This window comes from Scyliorhinus canicula, chromosome 2 (assembly GCF_902713615.1).
Source record: "Scyliorhinus canicula chromosome 2, sScyCan1.1, whole genome shotgun sequence".
Taxonomy (NCBI): domain Eukaryota; kingdom Metazoa; phylum Chordata; class Chondrichthyes; order Carcharhiniformes; family Scyliorhinidae; genus Scyliorhinus; species Scyliorhinus canicula.
In genome coordinates this window covers 53,097,444-53,118,660 of record NC_052147.1, presented here as the reverse complement: position 1 = coordinate 53,118,660, position 21,217 = coordinate 53,097,444, and the positions used below count along the sequence as shown (strand labels likewise).

At 46.7% G+C, this 21,217-nt stretch overlaps 1 protein-coding gene across 3 annotated transcripts; it reads left to right on the top strand.

Annotated features, from left to right (window-relative positions):
* Window positions 1-19: 19 nt before the first annotated feature.
* Window positions 20-17,265, top strand: vcpkmt (valosin containing protein lysine (K) methyltransferase). 3 transcript variants are annotated; one of them, XM_038778258.1, is made up of 6 exons: window positions 20-311; window positions 10,064-10,174; window positions 13,143-13,215; window positions 13,822-13,905; window positions 14,910-15,029; window positions 16,805-17,265. In XM_038778258.1, exons 1-6 carry the CDS (start codon window positions 67-69, stop codon window positions 16,913-16,915), a joined length of 744 nt encoding a protein of 247 aa, XP_038634186.1. In that variant the 5' UTR covers window positions 20-66; the 3' UTR covers window positions 16,916-17,265. The 3 variants fall into 3 exon arrangements, with proteins under 3 accessions (XP_038634186.1, XP_038634193.1, XP_038634198.1); XM_038778265.1 differs by lacking the exon at window positions 13,822-13,905; XM_038778270.1 differs by lacking the exons at window positions 13,143-13,215; window positions 13,822-13,905 and having other exon boundaries at window positions 10,064-10,163.
* The last annotated feature ends 3,952 nt before the right edge of the window (window positions 17,266-21,217 follow it).

Below are 21,217 nucleotides of genomic sequence, written 5' to 3'. Positions count from 1 at the left end.
TGGAGCTGGGCCTGTGGCCTGGGCGGTTCCTTACGGGGAGTGGGAGGAGCATCCTGCTCTCTGCTCATGGCGGAGGTTGAGGCTGATTATTTTGTGCGGGCGGTGGAGCGGAGGGCCGGTGCGGAGCTGCGCATTAACCAGCGCAGCGCCGGCGATGTGGGCTGCGTGGTGTGGGATGCGGCGCTGGTGTTGGCCAAGTACCTGGAGACGAGCGCTTTTTACCGGGCCAACCTCCACTCCTTTACCGGGAAGAGCGTGGTGGAGCTGGGCTCAGGGACCGGACTGGTGGGACTGATGGCGTCTGTTCTGGGGTAAAGATTATCTCGCTGCTGGTACCGGTCTGTCAGGAAGAAAGTGTTAGAATAGAGGTGATGCTTAGGAGGAATAAATACAGGTGGAGTTTAGAGCTTGGTTTTCAACAAGAGCGTTCATCCCTTCATGGTCTGTAAGATGGGCATTTATGAACTTACAGCACTGGAACAGGGTAGCATGGTGGTTAGCATAGATGCTTCACAGCTCCAGGGTCCCAGGTTCAATTCCCGGCTGGGTCACTGTCTGTGTGGAGTCTGCACGTCCTCCCCCTATGTGCGTGGGTTTCCTCCGGGTGCTCTGGTTTCCTCCCACAGTCCAAAGATGTGCGGATTAGGTGGATTGGCCATGCTAAATTGCCCGTAGTGTCCTAATAAAAAAGTAAGGTTAAGGGGGGGGGGGGTTGTTGGGTTACAGGTATAGGGTGGATACGTGGGTTTGAGTAGGGTGATCATGGCTCGGCACAACATTGAGGGCCTAAGGGCCTGTTCTGTGCTGTACTGTTCTATGTCTATAACAAGCCGAGGCCGTTGTTTATGCTCTATAGGAGCCACCTTCGCCCTACCTCGTCTATCCTGAATAGCATGTCCTTTATTGCCATCTACTTTATTTACCTGAACTGCTCATAATGTGTTCCAAGTTCTAGCTATATTGGGTTTAATAGTGACCATATTTGTGGCCCCTAATTTGGGTCTTTTAACAAAAGAGGCCGTATACAGTATCAAACATCTCCTATCTGGTCACCCTTCTCAAAAGAGTCCTGACCAGTTTGGTGGTATTGCAAATATTCCTTCTGGTTTTTCCAGATGTATTTGCAATATTGGGGCAAAATCCTATTCCCAAATTGACACTGAAGCCATTCTAAATTGTACTTGTTCTCTCAAGAGAGAATGGGTTGGTGGCTGATTACTGAGCTGAGGTAAATGAATTGCATTCTATTGGCTGACTCTTCTAGGTATCACTTTATTTCAGGTACTGGATGTTACAATCTTAATGTTCACCCACACCTCCCTGCCTGGTTCATTTTGCAAATGGATGAGTTACAGCTATGTGATGAGTTTACTAATATCGTGTAACTGTATATAGGAAATGGGAAACATGGTCAAAAGGAAAATATCAAAAACTAACATTTATAATATCTTTAATGTAGTTCAAAGGAGTATTATCAGACAAGATTTGACATCCATTCATGAATAAGATATTGTGACTGTGGCCAAACGTTTTGACAAAGAGTTGAGCCTTAAGGAGTGTTTTGAAAGTGGGTGTGGGGAAGACAGAACTTTGGAAGATGCAATTTTGGGGCTTGGGCAGCAGCAGGTATGGCTGCTATTAGTGAGTAATGACAATTGGGATATACAAGAGGCCAGAACTGATTAGTGTAGAGATCTGAGGATTGTAGGAGGCCGATAGAAAGGGTCAAGGCCATGATGGTCGAATGGTATTTTGTGTGTTAGGACATTGGCAGCAGAGTTTTGGATGAGCTCAAACTTGTGGAGAGTGAAGATGCAGCGGAGCTTTAGTGTAGCCAAGTCAGGTGATTAAAAGCAGGGCAAGCGTTTCAGCTGCAGTTAAGCTGAGGCAGTGATGAAGAAGGGCAGGCAATGTTATGGATGTGTCCTTTTCTGATGGAGACAATGAGAGGTTGGAGGCTCTGTTCTGGGCCAAATTCCTCTGAGCTTTTAGTCGACTGTCCAAACATTAGTTCCCTTGGCTCTGTCACATTTTATCATGCTGTGAAATACCTGAAGCCATTTTCCTACGTTAAAAATTCTGTGGAAATGAAGTTGTTGGGGTGCCACAAAATTAAAGCCATTTTTTGGGGCCAGGTCTGGTACCATTGCTTCTCTCACCCTCTTAAGCTAAAGTGGAACTGTGCATGTTTTTTCTGAAAATTGCAGATTTGTTTTGCCACGTGGTTAAAAGGGAGGGTTGAAGCAAAATATTTGCAGGAATTATTTTTTGGTGTTCACAGCTTTGTTGTCTTGGCCCTACCCTGGAGAACTCCTTACTATAAACTTTTATTGTCATCCTATTTCCACCCCAACATTTAAAAACCTTCCTTTTTGAACTGGCTACAGTCAAGTGTTGAACTGCTGTATTGCCTTGTCTGTTTTGCTCTGCAGATGCTCCGCAAGTATAAATTATTAGAATCCATAAAACCAAAAGAATCCAATGCTATCAACTAGCTGAGGCAAAATATGTGTCATGCTACAGAACCCTTGTGTTAGTTATTTAATATTTTATTTTATTCAGTCATCGGATACCAGCATTTCTGGCTAGGCCAGCATTTTATTGCCCATCCCTAATTGCCCTTGAGAAGCTGTTGATAAGTCACCTTCTTGATCCACTGCTGTCCATGTGGTGTAGGTATGCCCACAGTGCTGTTAGTCTGTGAATTGATCCGGCGGCAATACAGTTCAAGTCAGGATGGTGTGATTTGGAGGGATACTTGTAGCTGGTGTTGTTCCCATGCTCTTTTTGCCTTTGTTGTTCTAGGTGGTAGTGTTTTGGAAGATGCTGTCGCAGAAGCCTTGGCAAGTAGTTGTAGTGCACAGTGTGAATGGTTTTACAATCTTGATATGCCTGTGGTGGAGATAGTGAATGTTAAGTTGGTGAATGGGATGCCAACCATTCTGCTTTGCCTTGGATGGTGTTGTTGGAGCTGCACTCGTCCAGGAAAGTGGGGAGTATTCCATCCCACTCCTGATTGCCTTGTAGATTGCGGATATGCTTTAGGGAGTCCGGGAGTGACGTACTCCCCTCAATTCCTATAATCTTACCGTTTGTAGCCACTGTATTTATAGGACTGGTCCAGTTGATAGTGAGGGCTTCAATGATGGTGTTGCCATTGACTGTCAAGGAGACATGATTAGGTTCTCTTTTGTTGAATATGTTAGTTGCTTGGCACTGTGGTGCATGAATAATTACCTGCAACTTTCAGTTCAAGCCTGAATCTTGTCCAGTTCTTGCTGCATACGGACATGGACTGATTCAGTATCTGGGGAGTCGCGAATGGTACTGGCCTTCTGATGGAGTGAAGGTCATTAAAGAAGCAGCTGAAAATTGATGGGCCCAGGAAAATACCCTGAGGAACTCCTGAAATGATGTCATGTAACTTAATGATTGACCTCTAACGATCACAATGATCTTCCTTTTACAGAATCATAGAATTTACAGTGCAAGAGGAGGCCATTCGGCCCATCGAGTCTGCACCGACCCTTGGAAAGGGCACCCTACCTAAGCCCACACCTCCACCCTATCCTTGTAACTCAGTAACCCCACCTAACCTTTTTGGGCACTAAAGGCAATTTAGCATGGCCAATCCACCTAACCTGCACATCTTTGGACTGTGGGAGGAAACCAAAGCACCTGGAGAAAACCCATATAGACATGGGAAGAACATGCAGACTCCACACAGACCGTGATCCAAGCCGGGAATTGAATCTGGGACCCTGGACCTGTGAAGCAACTGTGCTAACCACTGTGCTACCGTGCCGCCCTTTGTGCTAGGTATGACTCCAACTAGTGAAGTGTTTTCCCCTTGATTCCCCATTTACTTCAGCTTCACTGGGATAATCAACTTGGTGTAATGCTGCCTTGATCTCACCTTTGCCTCACCCCAGCGATTTAGCTCATTGCTCAATGTTTGGACCAAGGCTGTGATGAAGTCTGGAGCCAAGTGGCCCTAGCAGAACCCAAACAGACCATCGGAGCAGGCTTTTGATCACACTGTCAACAACACCTTCCAGGAACTTCCGGTTGCGGCTATGACCAGCTAAGTCGCACATTTGGCAGCTCCTGCGACAAAGGTGTTTAAGGGCCGATTGGAGGGCCCCGACGGTACTGTAAAGACGAATCCCGGTGGGGGAAGGCTCCCTGAGGAGAGTGAGACCAACTTTATGGTCGGTACTCGGAGAGGGGCGACAAAAAAAAAGCGGCAGCAGCTCCCCAAAAAAAGCGGGGGAAGAGGACCAAAATGGCGGCCGGTGGTGCACTAGAAGATTGGAGAAAATGGGCGGAGGAGCAGCAGGCCGCTCTCCTCCGGTGTTTTACGGAGCTGAAAGTGGAACTCTTAGAGTCCATGAACGCGACGACCACAAGGCTGATGGGGGCCCAGGCGACCCAAGAGGCGTCGATAAGAGAGCTGCAGCAGGAGATGGCGGTGAGGGAGGAGGAAGCCACGGTCCTCGTGGGAAAGGTGGAGGTGCACGAGGCACTCCACCTGAAATGGCAGAGCCGCTTTGAGGAGCTGGACACGCGAATGAGGCGGAAGAACTTGAGGATCCTGGGCCTAGCAGAAGGCCTGGAGGGGCCTGATCTCCCGAAATATGTAGCGGAGATGTTGAGCTCCCTGATGGGAGAGGGGGCCGGTCCATCGCCCCTGGAGCTGGAAGAAGCATATCGGGTCATGGCTAGGCGGCCTAGGGCAAGCGAGCCCCCGAGGGCGGTGCTGGTGCGGTTCCAGCGTCTCTGCGATCGGGAGAAAGTGCTGAGGTGGGCCAAGAGGGAGAAAAGCAGCAAATGGGAGAATTCGACGGTGCGGATATATCAGGACTGGAGTGCGGAGGTGGCAAAGCGGCGGGCCCGGTTTAACCGAACGAAGGCGGTGCTGCACACAAAAAGGATCAAGTTTGGAATGCTGCAGCCAGCGCGCTTGTGGGTCACCTACAAGGACCAGCACCATTACTTTGAGACCCCAGAGGAGGCATGGACTTTTGTTCGGGAGGAAAAGCTGGACCTGAACTAGAACTTGGGAACGCCGGCGGTTGAGGCCGCCCGAGTACCCTTGACTGATCAAGTGGCCCATGTCTTTATTAGGCCAGGTCGGAACTTGGTTAAAGTTGATGGATCGTTTGGTTTCTTTGAAACTTGTGTTATGGGGGGTTTCTTTGTTCCTTTTTGTGTGTCTCTTCCCGTTGCCAACTTCCCTTAATTATTGTTGTTGTGGGGGGGCTTTTTTACTGTTTTTTGATCTGTTCTTTAAGGGTTATGGTTACTGTTGGTTAAGTACGTTATTATTGGGTAGTTATTTAGTTATTTAGTTATGCAGGCATAGTTATGTATTTATGTATTTATTTGCGATTTGTTATTTATATTGTTATATTGTTAAGTTGGGGAGGCGGGACGGGGGGGGAGCAAGTGGGTTATGCGTGTTTTCTTTTTCTCTTTTTTCTTCCTCTCGTTTTAAGGGGGCTTTGTTATCGGCGTGGATGGGGACGGGGGTGGAATTGAAGATGGCGGGGTAGGGTGTGGCCGGGCGAAAGCGCGGGCTCTCCCCTGTTTCCCGCGCGCGGGACGGAGGAAGGGGGAGGAGAGAAGAGTGGGGTGTGGCCAGCAATGGCGGCTTTTCCCGCGCTGAAGCGGAGTCAGAGAGGGATGGCAAGGGGGGGGGGGGGGGGGGGGGGGGGGGGGAGGCCCCTCCCCCCCCCACATCGGGAGGAGTCGGAGTGTGGCAGGGGCAGCCGGGTCAGCGAAAACCAGCTGACTCTCGGGAGTACGATGGTGGATACACTGCGGCTAGGAGGGGTCCTAGCCAGGGGGGGAGGGGGGTTAGGGGGGGATACCGGGTTGCTGCTGGAAAGGCTGAGGACGGGAAGGGAAGAACGGGAGGAGAGAGGGGGGGGGCCATCGCCATGGGGAACGGGTCAGAAGGGGAGGGTCGACCCGGGGCGAACAGGGGACAGAACATGGCTAATAGACAGGGGAAAGGGACGGGTCGCTCCGCGACCCGGTTGATTACTTGGAATGTGAGGGGGCTGAACGGACCGGTCAAGAGATCAAGGGTTTTTTCACACCTAAAGGGACTGCAGGCGGATGTGGCAATGTTGCAGGAGACTCACTTGAGAGTAGTAGACCAGGTGCGCCTGAGAAGGGGGTGGGTGGGACAGGTGTTCCACTCAGGCTTGGACGCAAAGAACCGGGGGGTGGCGATTTTGGTGGGAAAGAGGGTGTCGTTCGTGGCGGCGCAGGTGGTAGCAGATAAGGAGGGTAGGTACGTGATGGTGAAGGGTAGGCTGCAGGGAGAGAATGTGGTGCTGGTAAATGTATATGCCCCGAATTGGGATGACGCGGGTTTTATGAGGCGCCTGTTGGGCCTCATTCCGGGTCTGGAGGCAGGAGGCATGATCATGGTGGGGGACTTCAACACCGTGCTCGACCCTGGGCTGGACAGATCGAGTTCCAGGACGAATAGGAGGCCGGCAGCGGCGGAGGTGCTAAGGGGGTTCATGGAGCAGATGGGGGGGGGTAGACCCTTGGAGATTTGGCAGGCCAAGGGCGAGGGAGTATTCTTTTTTCTCCCACGTCCACAGGGTGTACTCCAGAATAGACTTTTTTGTACTGAGCAGGGGGCTGATTTCGAGAGTGCAGGACACGGAGTACTCGGCCATTGCGATTTCGGACCATGCACCACACTGGGTAGAGGTAGAACTGGGGGAAGCATGGGACCAGCGCCCGCTGTGGCGCCTGGATGTGGGGCTGCTGGCGGACGATGAGGTGTGCGGAAGGGTCCGGAAGGGCATTGAGAGATATCTGGGCACGAACGACACGGGCGAGGTGAAGGTGGGGGTAGTATGGGAGGCCCTGAAAGCAGTGATCAGAGGAGAGCTGATCTCCATAAGGGCACACAGAGAAAGGAAGGAGAGGCAGGAGAGGGAGAGACTGGTGGGGGAACTTATAGAAGTGGACAGGAGATATGCGGAGACACCAGAGGAGGGGCTGTTGAGGGAGCGGCGCAGTTTACAGGCCCAGTTTGACCTACTGACCACTAGGAAGGCGGAGACGCAATGGAGAAGGGCACAGGGTGCGGTCTATGAGTACGGGGAAAAGGCGAGCAGGATGCTAGCACACCAGCTGCGCAAGCGAGATGCAGCCAGAGAGATTGGGGGAGTGAGAGAGAAGGGAGGGAACGTAGTGCAGAAGGGGCAAGAGGTGAACGGGGTCTTCAGGGATTTCTACAGGGAATTGTACCGGTCTGAGCCGCCCAGGAGGAGGGGGGGAATGGAGAACTTCCTCGATAGATTGAGGTTCCCAAAGGTCCAGGAGGAACGGGTGGAGGGGCTGGGGGCGCCGATAGAGCTGCAGGAACTAGTTAAAGGGATAGGCCAGATGCAGGCGGGGAAGGCGCCGGGGCCGGATGGGTTCCCGGTGGAATTTTATAAGAAGTATGTGGACTTGGTGGGTCCAGTGCTGGTGCGAGCCTTCAATGAGGCGCGAGAGGGGGGGGCTCTGCCCCCGACAATGTCACAGGCCCTGATCTCCTTGATCCTGAAGCGGGACAAAGACCCTGTACAGTGCGGGTCCTATAGGCCTATCTCCCTCTTGAATGTAGATGCCAAACTGTTGGCAAAGGTCCTGGCAACCAGAATAGAGGATTGTGTGCCAGGGGTAATCCATGAGGACCAGACGGGTTTCGTAAAGGGACGACAACTTAATACAAATGTCCGGAGGCTGTTGAATGTAATTATGATGCCAGCAGTGGAGGGGGAGGCTGAGATAGTGGTAGCACTGGATGCGGAGAAGGCATTCGATAGGGTGGAGTGGGAATACCTGTGGGAGACGCTGGAACGGTTTGGGTTTGGGGAGGGATTTATCAAGTGGGTGAAGCTGCTGTATTCGGCCCCGATGGCGAGTGTGGTTACAAACGGGAGGAGGTCGGAGTATTTTGGGCTCCATCGAGGTACCAGGCAGGGATGCCCCCTATCCCCCTTACTATTTGCATTAGCGATCGAACCGTTGGCGATGGCACTGAGGGGTTCAGGGGGTTGGAGAGGACTGACAAGGGGAGGGGAGGAGCATCGGGTATCACTCTATGCGGATGATTTGTTGTTGTATGTGGCGGATCCGGAAGGGGGAATGCCGGAGGTAATGGAAATACTAGCGGAGTTTGGGGACTTTTCGGGATATAAATTAAATGTGGGTAAAAGTGAGGTCTTTGTGATACACCCGGGAGATCAGGGGGAGGGAATTGGGCGGCTCCCCTTTAGGAGAGCAGTAAAGAGCTTCAGGTACTTGGGGGTGCAGGTGGCAAGGAACTGGGGGACCCTCCACAAGCTGAACTTTTCAAGGCTGGTGGAGCAGATGGAGGAGGAGTTCAAGAGGTGGGACATGGTACCGCTGTCGCTAGCAGGGAGGGTGCAGTCAGTCAAAATGACGGTCCTCCCGAGGTTCTTGTTTCTGTTCCAGTGCTTGCCCATCTTCCTCCCCAGGGCCTTCTTCAAGAAGGTAACTAGCAGCATTATGGGCTATGTGTGGGCGCATGACACCCCTAGAGTGAGAAGGATTTTCTTGGAACGGAGTAGGGACAGTGGAGGATTAGCGCTACCCAATCTTTCCGGATACTACTGGGCGGCGAACGCATCGATGGTGCGCAAGTTGGTGATGGAGGGGGAGGGGGCAGCTTGGAAACGTATGGAGAGGGCGTCCTGCGGCAATACAAGCCTGGGGGCGCTAGTAACGGCACCATGGCCGCTCCCCCCCACAAGGTATACCACGAGTCCGGTAGTGGCGGCCACCCTTAAAATCTGGGGGCAGTGGAGGCAACACAGGGGGGAAGTGGGGGGTCTGATGGCGGCGCCACTGAGAGGGAACCACAGATTTGTCCCGGGGAACACTGGCGGGGGATTCCAGAGCTGGCACAGGGCGGGCATCAGGCAACTGAGGGACATGTTCATAGAGGGGAGGTTTGCGAGCCTGGGAGAGCTGGAGGAGAAATTTGAGCTCCCCCCGGGGAACACGTTTAGATACCTGCAGGTGAAGGCATTTGCCAGACGACAGGTGGAAGGATTCCCCTTGCTTCCCGATGGAGGGGCGAGTGATAGGGTGCTGTCAGGGGTCTGGGTCGGAGAAGGGAAGGTCTCGGACATCTACAAAATAATGCAGGAGGTGGAGGAGGTACCGATAGAGGAGCTGAAAGACAAGTGGGAAGCGGAGCTGGGAGAGCAGATAGAAGATGGGACATGGGCGGATGCCCTAGAGAGGGTCAATTCGTCGTCGTCGTGCGCAAGGTTGGGCCTCATCCAATTTAAGGTGCTGCACAGAGCCCATATGACGGGGACTAGGATGAGTCGGTTCTTCGGGGGGGAGGACAGGTGTGTTAGGTGTTCGGGAAGCCCTGCGAACCATGTACATATGTTCTGGATGTGCCCGGCACTGGAAGAGTTCTGGGAGGGGGTGGCGGGGACGGTATCGAGAGTGGTGGGAACCAGGGTCAAACCAGGGTGGGGGCTAGCGATTTTTGGGGTTGGGGTGGAGCCAGGAGTACAGGAGGCAAGGGAGGCCGGAATATTGGCCTTTGCGTCCTTGGTAGCTCGGAGAAGGATCTCATTACTTTGCCAATTAATGAGTAGACTGGTAAGGTAGTATTTAGTCAGGTCGTATTTGTCCTGCCTTTTGTGGATAGGACATGCCTGGGTAATTTTCCATATTGTTGGTTGGATGCCAGTGTTCTAGCTGCACTGGAGCAGCTTGGCTAGGAATTCGGACAGTCCTGGAGCACATGTCTCCCGCATGATAGCCAGATTTTGACCGGGCCCATAGTGTTTGCTGTATCCGGTCTACTCGACTGTTTCTTGATGCCTGTGTGAATTGAATTAGCTGAAGACTGATATTTGTGATGTTGTAGGCCTCCGGAGGAGGCCACAATTGATGGAACCTCTAACTGAAGATTTGTGGTTACGCAAAATCAAATAAGATCTTTTTGAAATTTTATTTTTCCCATTAATTCAAAGCCAATGTTTTTCCTTCTCTTTTCCAGGGCACACGTCACGGTCACAGATCTCGAAGAGTTGCAGGATTTACTTAACACAAACATCAATGATAACAAGCACTTGGTTACTGGTTCTATCCAAGCCAAGGTACTTAAATGGTTTGTACTTATTTAACTTTAAAATTTTGCAACAAAAGTTTTCAACTGTCAGTTTTCACATTCCAAACAAAAGTTTGTGACTCCAGATCATCTTTACACCAGCTTCACAAAAGTTTTCCGAGTAGACACCGATTTCTTTGTGGGTGGCAGAAATGTGGAGGGAGAAATGGTATGGGAAGTAACTTCCATCATTCTCTACAAAGGATTAATATAGCCTGTGAAGGGAGAAACAATAATTTGGGAAGAGGGGAAGCCATCACTAATTGGAAACCATCACCGGAATTATCCTGTCAAGATATTTCACAAGCCTTTTAATTATTTATCTGTGAAGGTACAGAAATACATCTACTTCCTCCATCAGTTCCATGAATAACTTCCATTAACCCCTGTTCTCATTTTCAATGCAGTATCTTTAGATGAGCAATTAATCTCTCCTTTAGTACTAAGCTGTGAGACCGTCCTACTGATACCAGATGGCATTGACAGCTTTAGTTTCAGGAAGGGGAATTTTATAGGCAGTTCTTCAAGCCTTATCAGTTAATCAAGATGAGAGCAAGCTGTACCACAGTGGAACTTGAACCCCAATAAGAATTTAATTTTTCTTCAGTAGTTACAATTCCACTCTGCATTCATCTGAAAATGAATTTGGTTTTCATTATGTGGATACTGAAAAAGGAATAAAGCATGAGTGTTAATGATTGCAATACCCGATCACTGCATCGATGAACAAAAGCAAATTTTGAAACGTGTAAAGGAAACTGGTCAAAAGTTATTTCCCCTAATGTTTTGTACATGACTATATGATTCATGGAACACAGTTTGGATTTATTGGTTTTAGATGCTGGTCAGAGTCAGATTTAAAAGACCATCACCTTGTTAATGGTTTTCTATTTATATAGTGTATGAAGAATAAATGTGGTCTGGCAAAGATTAATAATATATCTATGTACAGTCTTTTGGTCATGTCCTTTTCCACATAGTAAACTCTCACACGTTACATGCCTGATCAGGCAATCCAAATTTTTATTTTGCTCAATAAGTTTTATTGAGAAATGGGCAGTAGAGGTTTGGGGGAAGAATTAACTTGAAAATATTAACACCTTGTGCCCTTTCGCTGTGAAGTACTTAGTGACATTAAATCATTTTTGAAATGCAGTCACTGTTGCCATGGGAAATATAGCAGCTTACATAGATGAAGATCCCACCAACAGCAAATTAAATAAATGTAGGTTTTGGTGGTTGTGGTCAGAACAAAGCCTGATACAAAAGTGGGAATCTAACTGCAGATGTAAATGTAAGCAGCCATTCGGCAAAGTAGTGACTATTCACATTCAACCTACACACACACACCAGCATTGCTCATAAAGATGACATTCCATGAACTATTATCTTAACGGCTCTGCAGGGGTGTAATTTAATGATTCATTTGCAAGATGGGCTATGCTGGTAATGCTATCTTCAATCGTGCAGATCATGTAATCAAGTCCTAAAATTGGGCTTGAAATGAGTGCTGCCAACTGAGCAAAGCTAATACAGAATGTATTAAATTGTGCTTTGATTCTATTGGTAACCAGCCTCTGGTGGGTTTTCTGACTCGCCACAGTCAGCACCAGCAAAGATCCTGCTGTAAATTCACGCTGGTGTGAAACTGATTTCTGGGACTCTCATCATATTCTGCCACCATGCCTGCCATTGAACCCACTGGTGGATGTTGGGAGAATTCCACCCTTCGTGTCTAAATTTGACTAATTTGGTAAATTGAAGATGACCTGTGTTGGGCTTGTATACGTATTGAACTGGGTAGGGGAGCGGTGGTGAGTGGCGAATAGCCGCCACTTTGCAGAGTGCCTAATGGTTGCTTACGCTTACATCTGCAGTCATATTCTCACTTATGTATCAGGCAAAAGTGACCGTATAGCTGTAGTATTTGGTGGGCATGCCAATCTTGGGTTAACTGCAAACAGATTTGGAAATATTCATGTACTCTAGATTCCTGTGCTTTTTAAAAAAAAAAACAAATAAGGTATTGATTCTTTCAAAACATGGCATTGCTGTCTCTCCTAATGTTACAAGATAACCACAACGTGAGCACAAATCTATATTCATGTAAGCAGACAATATAAGTTATAGTTTGAAGTGTAACTTTCGTCTTGCCAGCTGTGGTTCACACATTTCCTGATTTACACTTAACAATGTAATCAAAAAGGCTAATTGGATGTTAGCCTTTATTTCAAGGAAGTTAGAATACACAAGTGAGGAAATGATGCGATAGTTGTACAGAGCTTTGGTCAGACCCCATCTGAAATACTGTTCAGTCTTGAACAGAACCTTAAAAGATTATCACAGAATTATCATAGAATTTACAGTGCAGAAGGAGGCCATTCGCCCATCGAGTCTGCACTGGCTCTTGGAAAGAGCACCCCACCCAAGGTCAACACCTCCACCCTATCCCCATAACCCAGTAACCCCACCCAACACTAAGGGCAATTTTGGACACTAAGGGCAATTTATCATGGCCAATCCACCTGGCTTATTGAGGGAATGCAGTGCAGATTCCCCAGAATGATACCAGGAATTAAAGCATTAAATTAAGAGGACAGGTTGCATAAAATTGGCTTGCATCCCTTTTTAGGTTTGATATAGAGAAACTATTTCCTTTGAAACAATCCAGAGCAAGCAGGTATAAGTTTAACATTAGAGCAATGCTATTTTGGACTGAAATCAAGAAGAATTTCTGCACACAGGGTTGTGAACATCTGGAACTTGCCCATAGAAGAGACTGAATACCAGATTAGTTGAAATTGTCAATGAGTGATTTTTGCTCTGCAAGAATGTTGATTTAAAGGAGAATAAATGAAGTTGAGGTACAGATCACCAACAGAATCGAGGGGCCAAATGACCTATCCTTTTTTTATGATAGTGTAACATAATTGTACTCTTAATGTTTCCGTATTGTGGTATTTTTCAGGGGTGAAAGTGTGAAACACCTTCCACCTGAGCCAGACTACATTCTTGTGGCAGACTGTATTTACTACGAGCAGGTGTGTACAGCTGAGATTTTAACGGGTAGCTTCCTGAACTAATATATACTTGTAAAGTTGTTCCTGAACTTTATTTTAAATTCAACATGTGATTGAAGTAAAAATATTTTTACAGAAAAATCAAATTGTCTCTTCTTCACCAGATATAAAGACTAGCTGGTGGCTAGATTCCTGTACATGTAATTAATTTAGTGTTCATACAGGACAAATATATCTCTGGATTTTGTAAGAAATCTAAACGTAATCTGCAATTGGTATTGATCAATCATCAACATCAAATTGAATGTAAGCATGCATTAACTCAATTTGTTGCTACATTTAATGTATAAAAGAGATGTAGATGCTTACTGCAATTTGTGACTGTTTAGTCCATTGTGTTCTCTGATTCTCCCAGTAACCCAAAGCTAAACTCATTGTCCTGTACTCTATTTCTAAAATTCCACCTTTAAACTGTTTGTACATATTTACAGTATTTAGGTATGTCCTAACATTGGTTAAGACGACGGTTACAAATCATTTGAGTTTATATTACATCATTTATAGTATTTAAAAAGTCTTCATAAGAATTCAATGCAGCAAGATTGTACATAATGTCCACCTGTATAGCTTTTGAAGGTTCAGATATACTGTATAAAGAAAAGTGGATCAGACAGCATCTATAGAGAAAGGAAGGTAGGGTTAATGTTTCAGGTCAGTGACATTTTGTCAGAGCGCTTCTTTTTCAAAGATGTTGCCTGACCTCTTGAGTATTTCCAGTATTTTGTGGTAATTCCAGATTTCTACATCTGCAGTATTTCACTTCGTTATACTTTAATTCTTGGGCTGAGGGTGATCTGAACAAAATGTTTGAATGTTGGCTGGTATTTCTAAAAAGTTCTGCTTATCACAACTTCTGCTACACTTGTAAGAAATATTTTTAACCCAACACAGTTTAAATGCTCATTTTAATTTCTTCATTCCCAATCTGCCAGTTCTAAAATTAGAACTGTCATTATTTTTATATAATCCAACTTTATTTATTTTTTCAAACTTAACTCTTCTCCCACCAGCCTTTTTGAAGATGAGCTCTTTCATTGTTTGAGAATTAACTGCAAACATTTTTTTGCTAATTGAAAGATCACACGGGGGACAATGACTTGGCCAATGATCAATGGATAAAGCATCTCCAATGGGTAGAACTGACAAATTATATTTATTGGCATACAAGATAATGTGCTGAAATATGAAAATTTGTGACATGCTAAGCATTAAGATTACAGTATCAGTGTTTCCCTGTTGCTGTATGGAACAGAGCCAACTGTTTTTAAGATGACAATTTCTTACGGTGAGAGGCTGTACAGTATTGAACTTCAAAGGAACATTGGTATCCTTGTTCATGAATCACTGAAAGCTAACCTGCAGGTACAGGAAGGAATTAAGAATGCAATGGTTTGTTGGCCTTTATTACAGGAGGATTTATGTATAGGAGTAAAGATGTCTTACTGCAGTTATACAGAACATTAGTGAGACTGCACCTGGAGTATTGTGTGCAGTTTTGGTCTACTTAGCTAAGGCAAGATATACTTGCCTTGAAGTTCACTAAATCAATTCCTGGGATGAAGGAATTATATAAATATATATAATAAATTTGAAATGAAATCATTGTCATGTTCAAAATATGAATATGTTGTTTCAACAATACATTGGTCATGCAGTCTTTAGAGCCCTTGCTGTGGACTATGAAGGAGCTTGCAGGAACCAATAGCTGCATCTTGTGTTGCTATGAAGAGAGGACAATGGGAAACAATCCTAAAATAGAGATTCGTTTTTTTGAGGTATGTTTTTCATTAAACCACTTGCCACATATTTTGTATTGGATTAACTCTAGCTCCATGGTATTCATGTTTGGTTTGATTAAGAATTAGATATTGACAAACAAACAAGTTGCACACCATATTAATTAAAATCTATTTTATACAGTAGTATACCGAAAGGTGTTTTCTTAATCTCCAATCAAATTAGAACTAGGATTTTGAGATGAAATGCCAGAAATTGGTTATGCACTTTATTAGCTGTTGCGTGACAAAATGAATCTTCTTCAAACCTGAGGAACTTAGTCGGAATACAGTCAAATATATGTTGCTGATATGTAGCTCCAACTTGATCCAATGGTTCCAGCTCTAGAGCAGACCGTGCCCTTAGTTAGTTTGTAGTTAGATTATTGTATGCAGTTTTGCATGATCATTATAGAGAGAATATAAAAGCAAGGGAAAAGATGCAATGCAGATTCACTGGAATCTTAGCAACTGTAAGAGATTATAGTTATAAAAGTCCGGCTTGAGTAATGGTTCAATCCACTGTATTTCGCGCTCCTCCACCTTACTCCCAAAACCGTGTTGGGGTTTTCTTGTCCTCACTTTTCACCCACCAGCCTCCATATTCAACAAATCATCCTCCAACATTTTTGCCAGCTCCAGAGTGATGTCAACACCAAACCCATTTTCCCCCTTTCAGTATTCAATAGGGATTGTTCCCTCTGACAGCTCCTCAGTCGCCCCAACATCCCCTCCTTTTCCTACAGCACCTTTCCATGCATGCACAGACAATGCAAACCTGTCCTTCTTCTCTTCCCTTCTCACCATTTAAGGTCCCAAATACTCCTTTCAAGTTGCCTGTATCTGCTGTTCACGACTAGATCTCCACATTGGGGAGACCAAATGTAGACTGGGAGTCGCTTTATAGAACACCTTCATTCAGCTGCAAACATCAGCCTGAGCTTCCTGTTACTTGTCATTTTAATTTTCCAACTTGCTCCCACTCTAACCTTTTCTGTCTATGGCCTGGTATAGTGTTCCATTGAAGCTCATGTCAATATATGTTTCAGGAGCAAAGCCTCCTCTTTTGTAATTTTTCAAATAATTTTTATTGTCACAAGTAGGCTTATATTAACACTGCAATTAAGTTACTGTGAAAATCCCCTAGTTCCCTCATTCCGGTGCCTGCTCGGGAACAGAGGGAGAATTCAGAACATCCAATTCACCTAACAGCACATCTTTCGGCACTTGTGGGTGGAAACTGGAGCACCCGGAGGAAACCCACGCAGACACAGGGAAAACGGGCAGACTCCACACAGGCAGTGGCCCAAGCCGGGAATCGAATCTAGGACCCTGGCACTGAAGCAACAGTGCTAACCACTGCTTTCATGCCGCCCTATGGCGGTTCTATAGCCGTCCAGGGCAAGTGGTGTGCCTCTGGTGTGTTGTTATCTAAAATCTTAAGAAAGACAGCAGTATTTACGTATGGGTGATTTTGAGTCTTTTTGGTCTAATTTCAGTTAACCTTTCCTTATTGCTCAGCATGGATTTAATATTAATTTCATGTATTTTTAAAAGGAAAATGTATTTGTCAATTAAGAGTTAACGGTGACCTATTGCTGCTAGCATTAGTGTGCTGTCTGGATACAAGGATATGCGGAGGATAAACTTTCGTAACTTCTTTACTCAGCTTAACTGTAAAAAGATGAAATTAGATTTATGGTAAATATTTTAAGCCTCTGATGTATTTAATTCATTGATTGCAATTTTTGCAATGTTAACTTGTTTTATATCAGCTTTTGCAGTCTGATTTTGAAATAGAAGAGATTCCAGTAGACAGGCATGATGAGGAATACAGAAGTGAAGACATTCATATTTTGCACATAAAGAGAAAAAGACATCATTAAGGCTTCTTTGCCTTGAAATGAAAACTTTCACCTGTTTGTTTTCAGATACCCCCCACAAAAGAATTCAACCTTGATGTAAGGTGGGGTCATTTTAATAGTTTTTTTATATAAATATAATTTTTATAGCCCATGAAGTGATATTCAATCTTGTGCCTGTCAGCAATTCTGTTCTTTTATAGAATGTTTTTACACTTGTTACTTTTCGGATGTCCCAAATGTTGTCCTTTTTGGCATTTATTCTTGGCAATAATGCACGTGGTATGATTTATGTTACAATTTCTTTGAACCTGTATTTTATTTGTGCAATAGCTATAAATATCAGATACTGTAGGAGAGAGATGACTGGCTTACACCAGCACCTGTTTCTTTTTATACAAAGGTATTCAGCATCTGATTTCTGCTTCATTAACAACCTGAGCTTTGTTATAATGGTTTGTGTCATTCAACCCAGCGAGTCTGCACTGACCCTCTGAAAGAGCACCCCCACCCAGGGCCAATCTCCTGCCCTTTCCCTGTAACTGCACATGTTTTAGACTGTGGGAAGAAACCCATGCTGACACAAGGAAAATATACAAACGCCACACCAACAGTCACCCAAGGCTGGAATTGAACCCAGGCCCATGGCGCTGTGAGGCAGCAGTGCTAACCACCGTGCTGCCATTACACCATTTTTTGATCATCATCAGCTGAATTCAAATATGAAGATTATGGCCTGTTCAGATTTTCTACACCGGTTTTGTTTTTCAATTCTAAAAGCAAAATCAGTGTTGATTGGTTTTCAAGTGATTTCTAATTCAGTGGCTTTCAAGTGTGGGTAATCTTTTTGAAATGTTAGTGTTCATAGTATATATTTGTGCATCATGATTACACAAATTTATGTTGCACTTTAACCCTTTGCACTATTACCTTTGAGATTAAGATATTATTTAAATAGTTGTTTCACTTCTGAACCTGAATCTTAGGAAAATAATGATGTGATTGACTCTTGTGGTTGATGTTGATGGTGAAATATGAATTCAGTAAAAAATCTGGAATGAAATGTCTAATGATGACCACATGGAACCCTGCCATCCTTACCTGGTTTGGATTCCGATCCACAGCAATGTGGTTGAGTCTTAAATGCCCGCTGAAATGGCCTAACGAGCCACTCAGTTCAAAAGCAATTAGGGGTGAGCAATGAATGCAGGTATTGCCAGCCATACTCCGATCCCGTGAAATAAGGTGCTACACCTTGTCATCTATGTCTCTGAGAAATGGACAACAAACAAGACTTTTCAACTGAATGCATTAAAAATGTGGGACTTATTGGAGGATGCACCAAATATCCTACACAGACCACTGAAGAAGTGCTGGAAATGGCTGGGGGAAATTGATGTAGAACATCAAAGAGAAAGATGCAATATTTTTGTCAGATTTGAGCAAACAGTAGAGTTCCCGTACCAGCCTCCCCGGACAGGCGCCGGAATGTGGCGACTAGGGGCTTTTCACAGTAACTTCATTGAAGCCTACTCGTGACAATAAGTGATTTTCATTTTCATTAATTGGGAAAGATTAAGAAAAACATAGGCGAGGGGAGCAGAGGAGAAAATGGTTGACTAGCATAATGAATTGAATTCAGTTGATCTCTGTGGCATGTGTAAGGGAAGCACAGATCAGATGATATGGAGCTCTTTTTTTTTGTAAATAATTTTTATTGAAATTTTTGGAAAATGTATAACAAAACAATAATAATAACAATAATAAACACCCCCCGGACCCAGAACAACGCATATAACGAGCCCCCCCCCAAACCTGATGAACAACAAAATAAATTAAATTAACATAAACAATACCCGCCTGGACCTAGTTCCCTATCGTTGAGCCAGAAAGTCGAGGAAAGGCTGCCACCGCCTAAAGAACCCTTGTACCGACCCCCTCAGAGCGAATTTGACCATCTCCAGCTTAATGAATCCCGCCATGTCATTGATCCAGGTCTCCACGCTTGGGGGTCACGCATCTTTCCATTGCAACAAGATCCTCCGCCGGGCTACTAGGCCTGCCAAAATTCCCCCAGTGCCGGGCATGCCCAAAACATATGGACATGGTTCACTGGGCTCCCCGAACACCTAATGCACCTGTCCTCACCCCCAAATACCTGCTCATCCTCATCCCGGACATATGAGCCCTGTGCAGTACCTTGAACTGGATGAGGCTAAGCCTCTCGCATGAAGAGGAGGAGTTCACCCTCTCCAGGGCATTCACCCATGTCCCCTCCTCAATCTGTTCCCCCAGCTCCACTTCCCACTTAGCCTTCAGCTCCTCTACCGACGCCTCCTCCATCTCCTGCATCACCTGGTAGATGTCAGACACCTTCCCATCCCCGACCAACACCCCCGAAAGCACCCTATCACTTGCCCCCCGCGGGGACAGCAAAGGGAACCCCTCCACCTGTATTGGGATGTACCAGCAACCTGGTACCTCTTCTCCCCCCCCCCCCCAAAATGCTAGGACCCCTCCTCGCCGCGACACTCCCTCCATAGTACTCCCATGAGCCAGCTGACTTCTGCTGACCCCGGCAGCTCCCGCCCTAACTCCGACCCCTCCCGATATGGGGTCACCCCCACCCTGCAGCAGCTCCTTGGCACCGCTCCAGCACTGGAAAACGGAACTGATATCCATGCCCCTTGCCTCCAGCTCCACCCCCCTCGTCCCGCAGCGCGGGAAACCAGAGGAACGCCCGCGCTTTCACACTGCCCCCCCCCACCTCCCCCCCCAACGAAGCTCCCAAATAGCAGTCCCAACCCATCCACCAACCCCGTACAAAAAAACAGACCCCCAACACCCCCCTTAAAACAAAACCATAACCAACACAATCCGAAAGCAGAAAAAAAAACAGAAAAGCCAGCAACAGCATAAACAGTGATACAAAAAACCCCCACAGTCCCCAATCCCTAGCTCGAGTCCAACTTTTCAGCCTGCACAAAGGTCCACGCCTCCTCCGGGGACTCAAAATAGTAATGCCGGTCCTTGTAGGTGACCCACAAGCGCGCAGGCGGCAGCATGCCGAATTTCACCTGCCTGCTGTGGAGCACCGCCTTCGTCCGGTTGAACCCGGCCCTCCGCTTAGCCACCTCCGCACTCCAGTCCTGGTAGATGTGTACTACCGAATTCTCCCACTTGCTGCTCCTCAACTTCTTGGCCCATCGCAGCACACACTCCCGGTCACTGAACCGATGGAACCGCACCAGCACCGCCCGCGGGGGTTCATTCGCCTTCGGCCTCCTGGCCAGTGCTCTGTGGGCCCCCTCCAGCTCCAGGGGCAGATGGAATGATCCTGCCCCCACCAGCGAGTTCAACATCACGGCCACATAAGCCGGCAGGTCCGATCCCTCCAGCCCCTCCGCGAGGCCCAGGATCCGCAAGTTCTTCCTCCTCGACCAAAACTCCATCTCCTCAAAACGATCTTGCCACTTTTTGTGGAGCGCCTCGTGTATCTCCACCTTCCCCACGAGGGCCGAGACCTCATCCTCGCGCTCAGAGGCCTGCTGCTGCAACTCGAGGATCACTGCACCCTGGGTTGTCTGGGTCTCCAGCAGCTTACTTGTAGTAACTTTCAAAGAGTCCAGCAACTCCACTTTCAGCTCCGTAAAGTAGCGCAGACGGGCCGCCTGCTGCTCCTGCGCCCGCTGCCTCCACTCCTCGGGGGCTCCACCGGCCGCCATTTTGTCCACCTTCCCCCGCTTTTCCAGGGGAGCTGCTGCCGGTTTTTTCCTCGCCCCACTCCGGTTCCGCACCATAAATCCCGGGGGATATTACTCCAGGCACCTTCACACACCGGGAATCGTTGAACCAGTGCCGTTTGGGGCCCTTAAAAGAGCCCAAAAGTCCTACGATAGCGGGAGCTGCCGAACGTGCGGCTTAGCTCCGCATTGCCACCACCGGAAGTCCCGATATGGAGCTCTATGACCGTCAAACTGTCAAAGGAATATGATGACACCCAAAATGATAGGCCGCCTCCTTCTGTGCTGTAATGAATAAAACAATTATTTTAAATTTACTGACCTCGTGCAATCCTAGTTATTTTTTATTTTGTCACACTTGATGCATATTAGTAATTTCTGCACAGTTAACACATTTGTATGTAACACAAGGGCAACCAGACATTTATTTTAAAATTATTTTTTAAACATTTATTTCCAATTAAGGGACAATTTAGCGTGGCCAATCCACCTACCCTGCACATCTTTGGGTTGCGGGGTGAGACCCACGCAGACACGGGGAGAATGTGCAAACTCCACACCAGCAGGGATTGAACCTGGGTCC

Excerpts from the sequence above, each read along its gene's own strand:
- vcpkmt (XM_038778258.1), top strand. The coding sequence starts at position 67 with ATGGCGGAGGTTGAGGCTGATTATTTTGTGCGGGCGGTGGAGCGGAGG. Across the intron at positions 10,175-13,142 it reads CAAGCCAAGGTACTTAAATG|GGGTGAAAGTGTGAAACACC; the intron begins GTTTGTACTTAT and ends GGTATTTTTCAG. Across the intron at positions 13,906-14,909 it reads AGGTAGGGTTAATGTTTCAG|TCTTTAGAGCCCTTGCTGTG; the intron begins GTCAGTGACATT and ends TTGGTCATGCAG.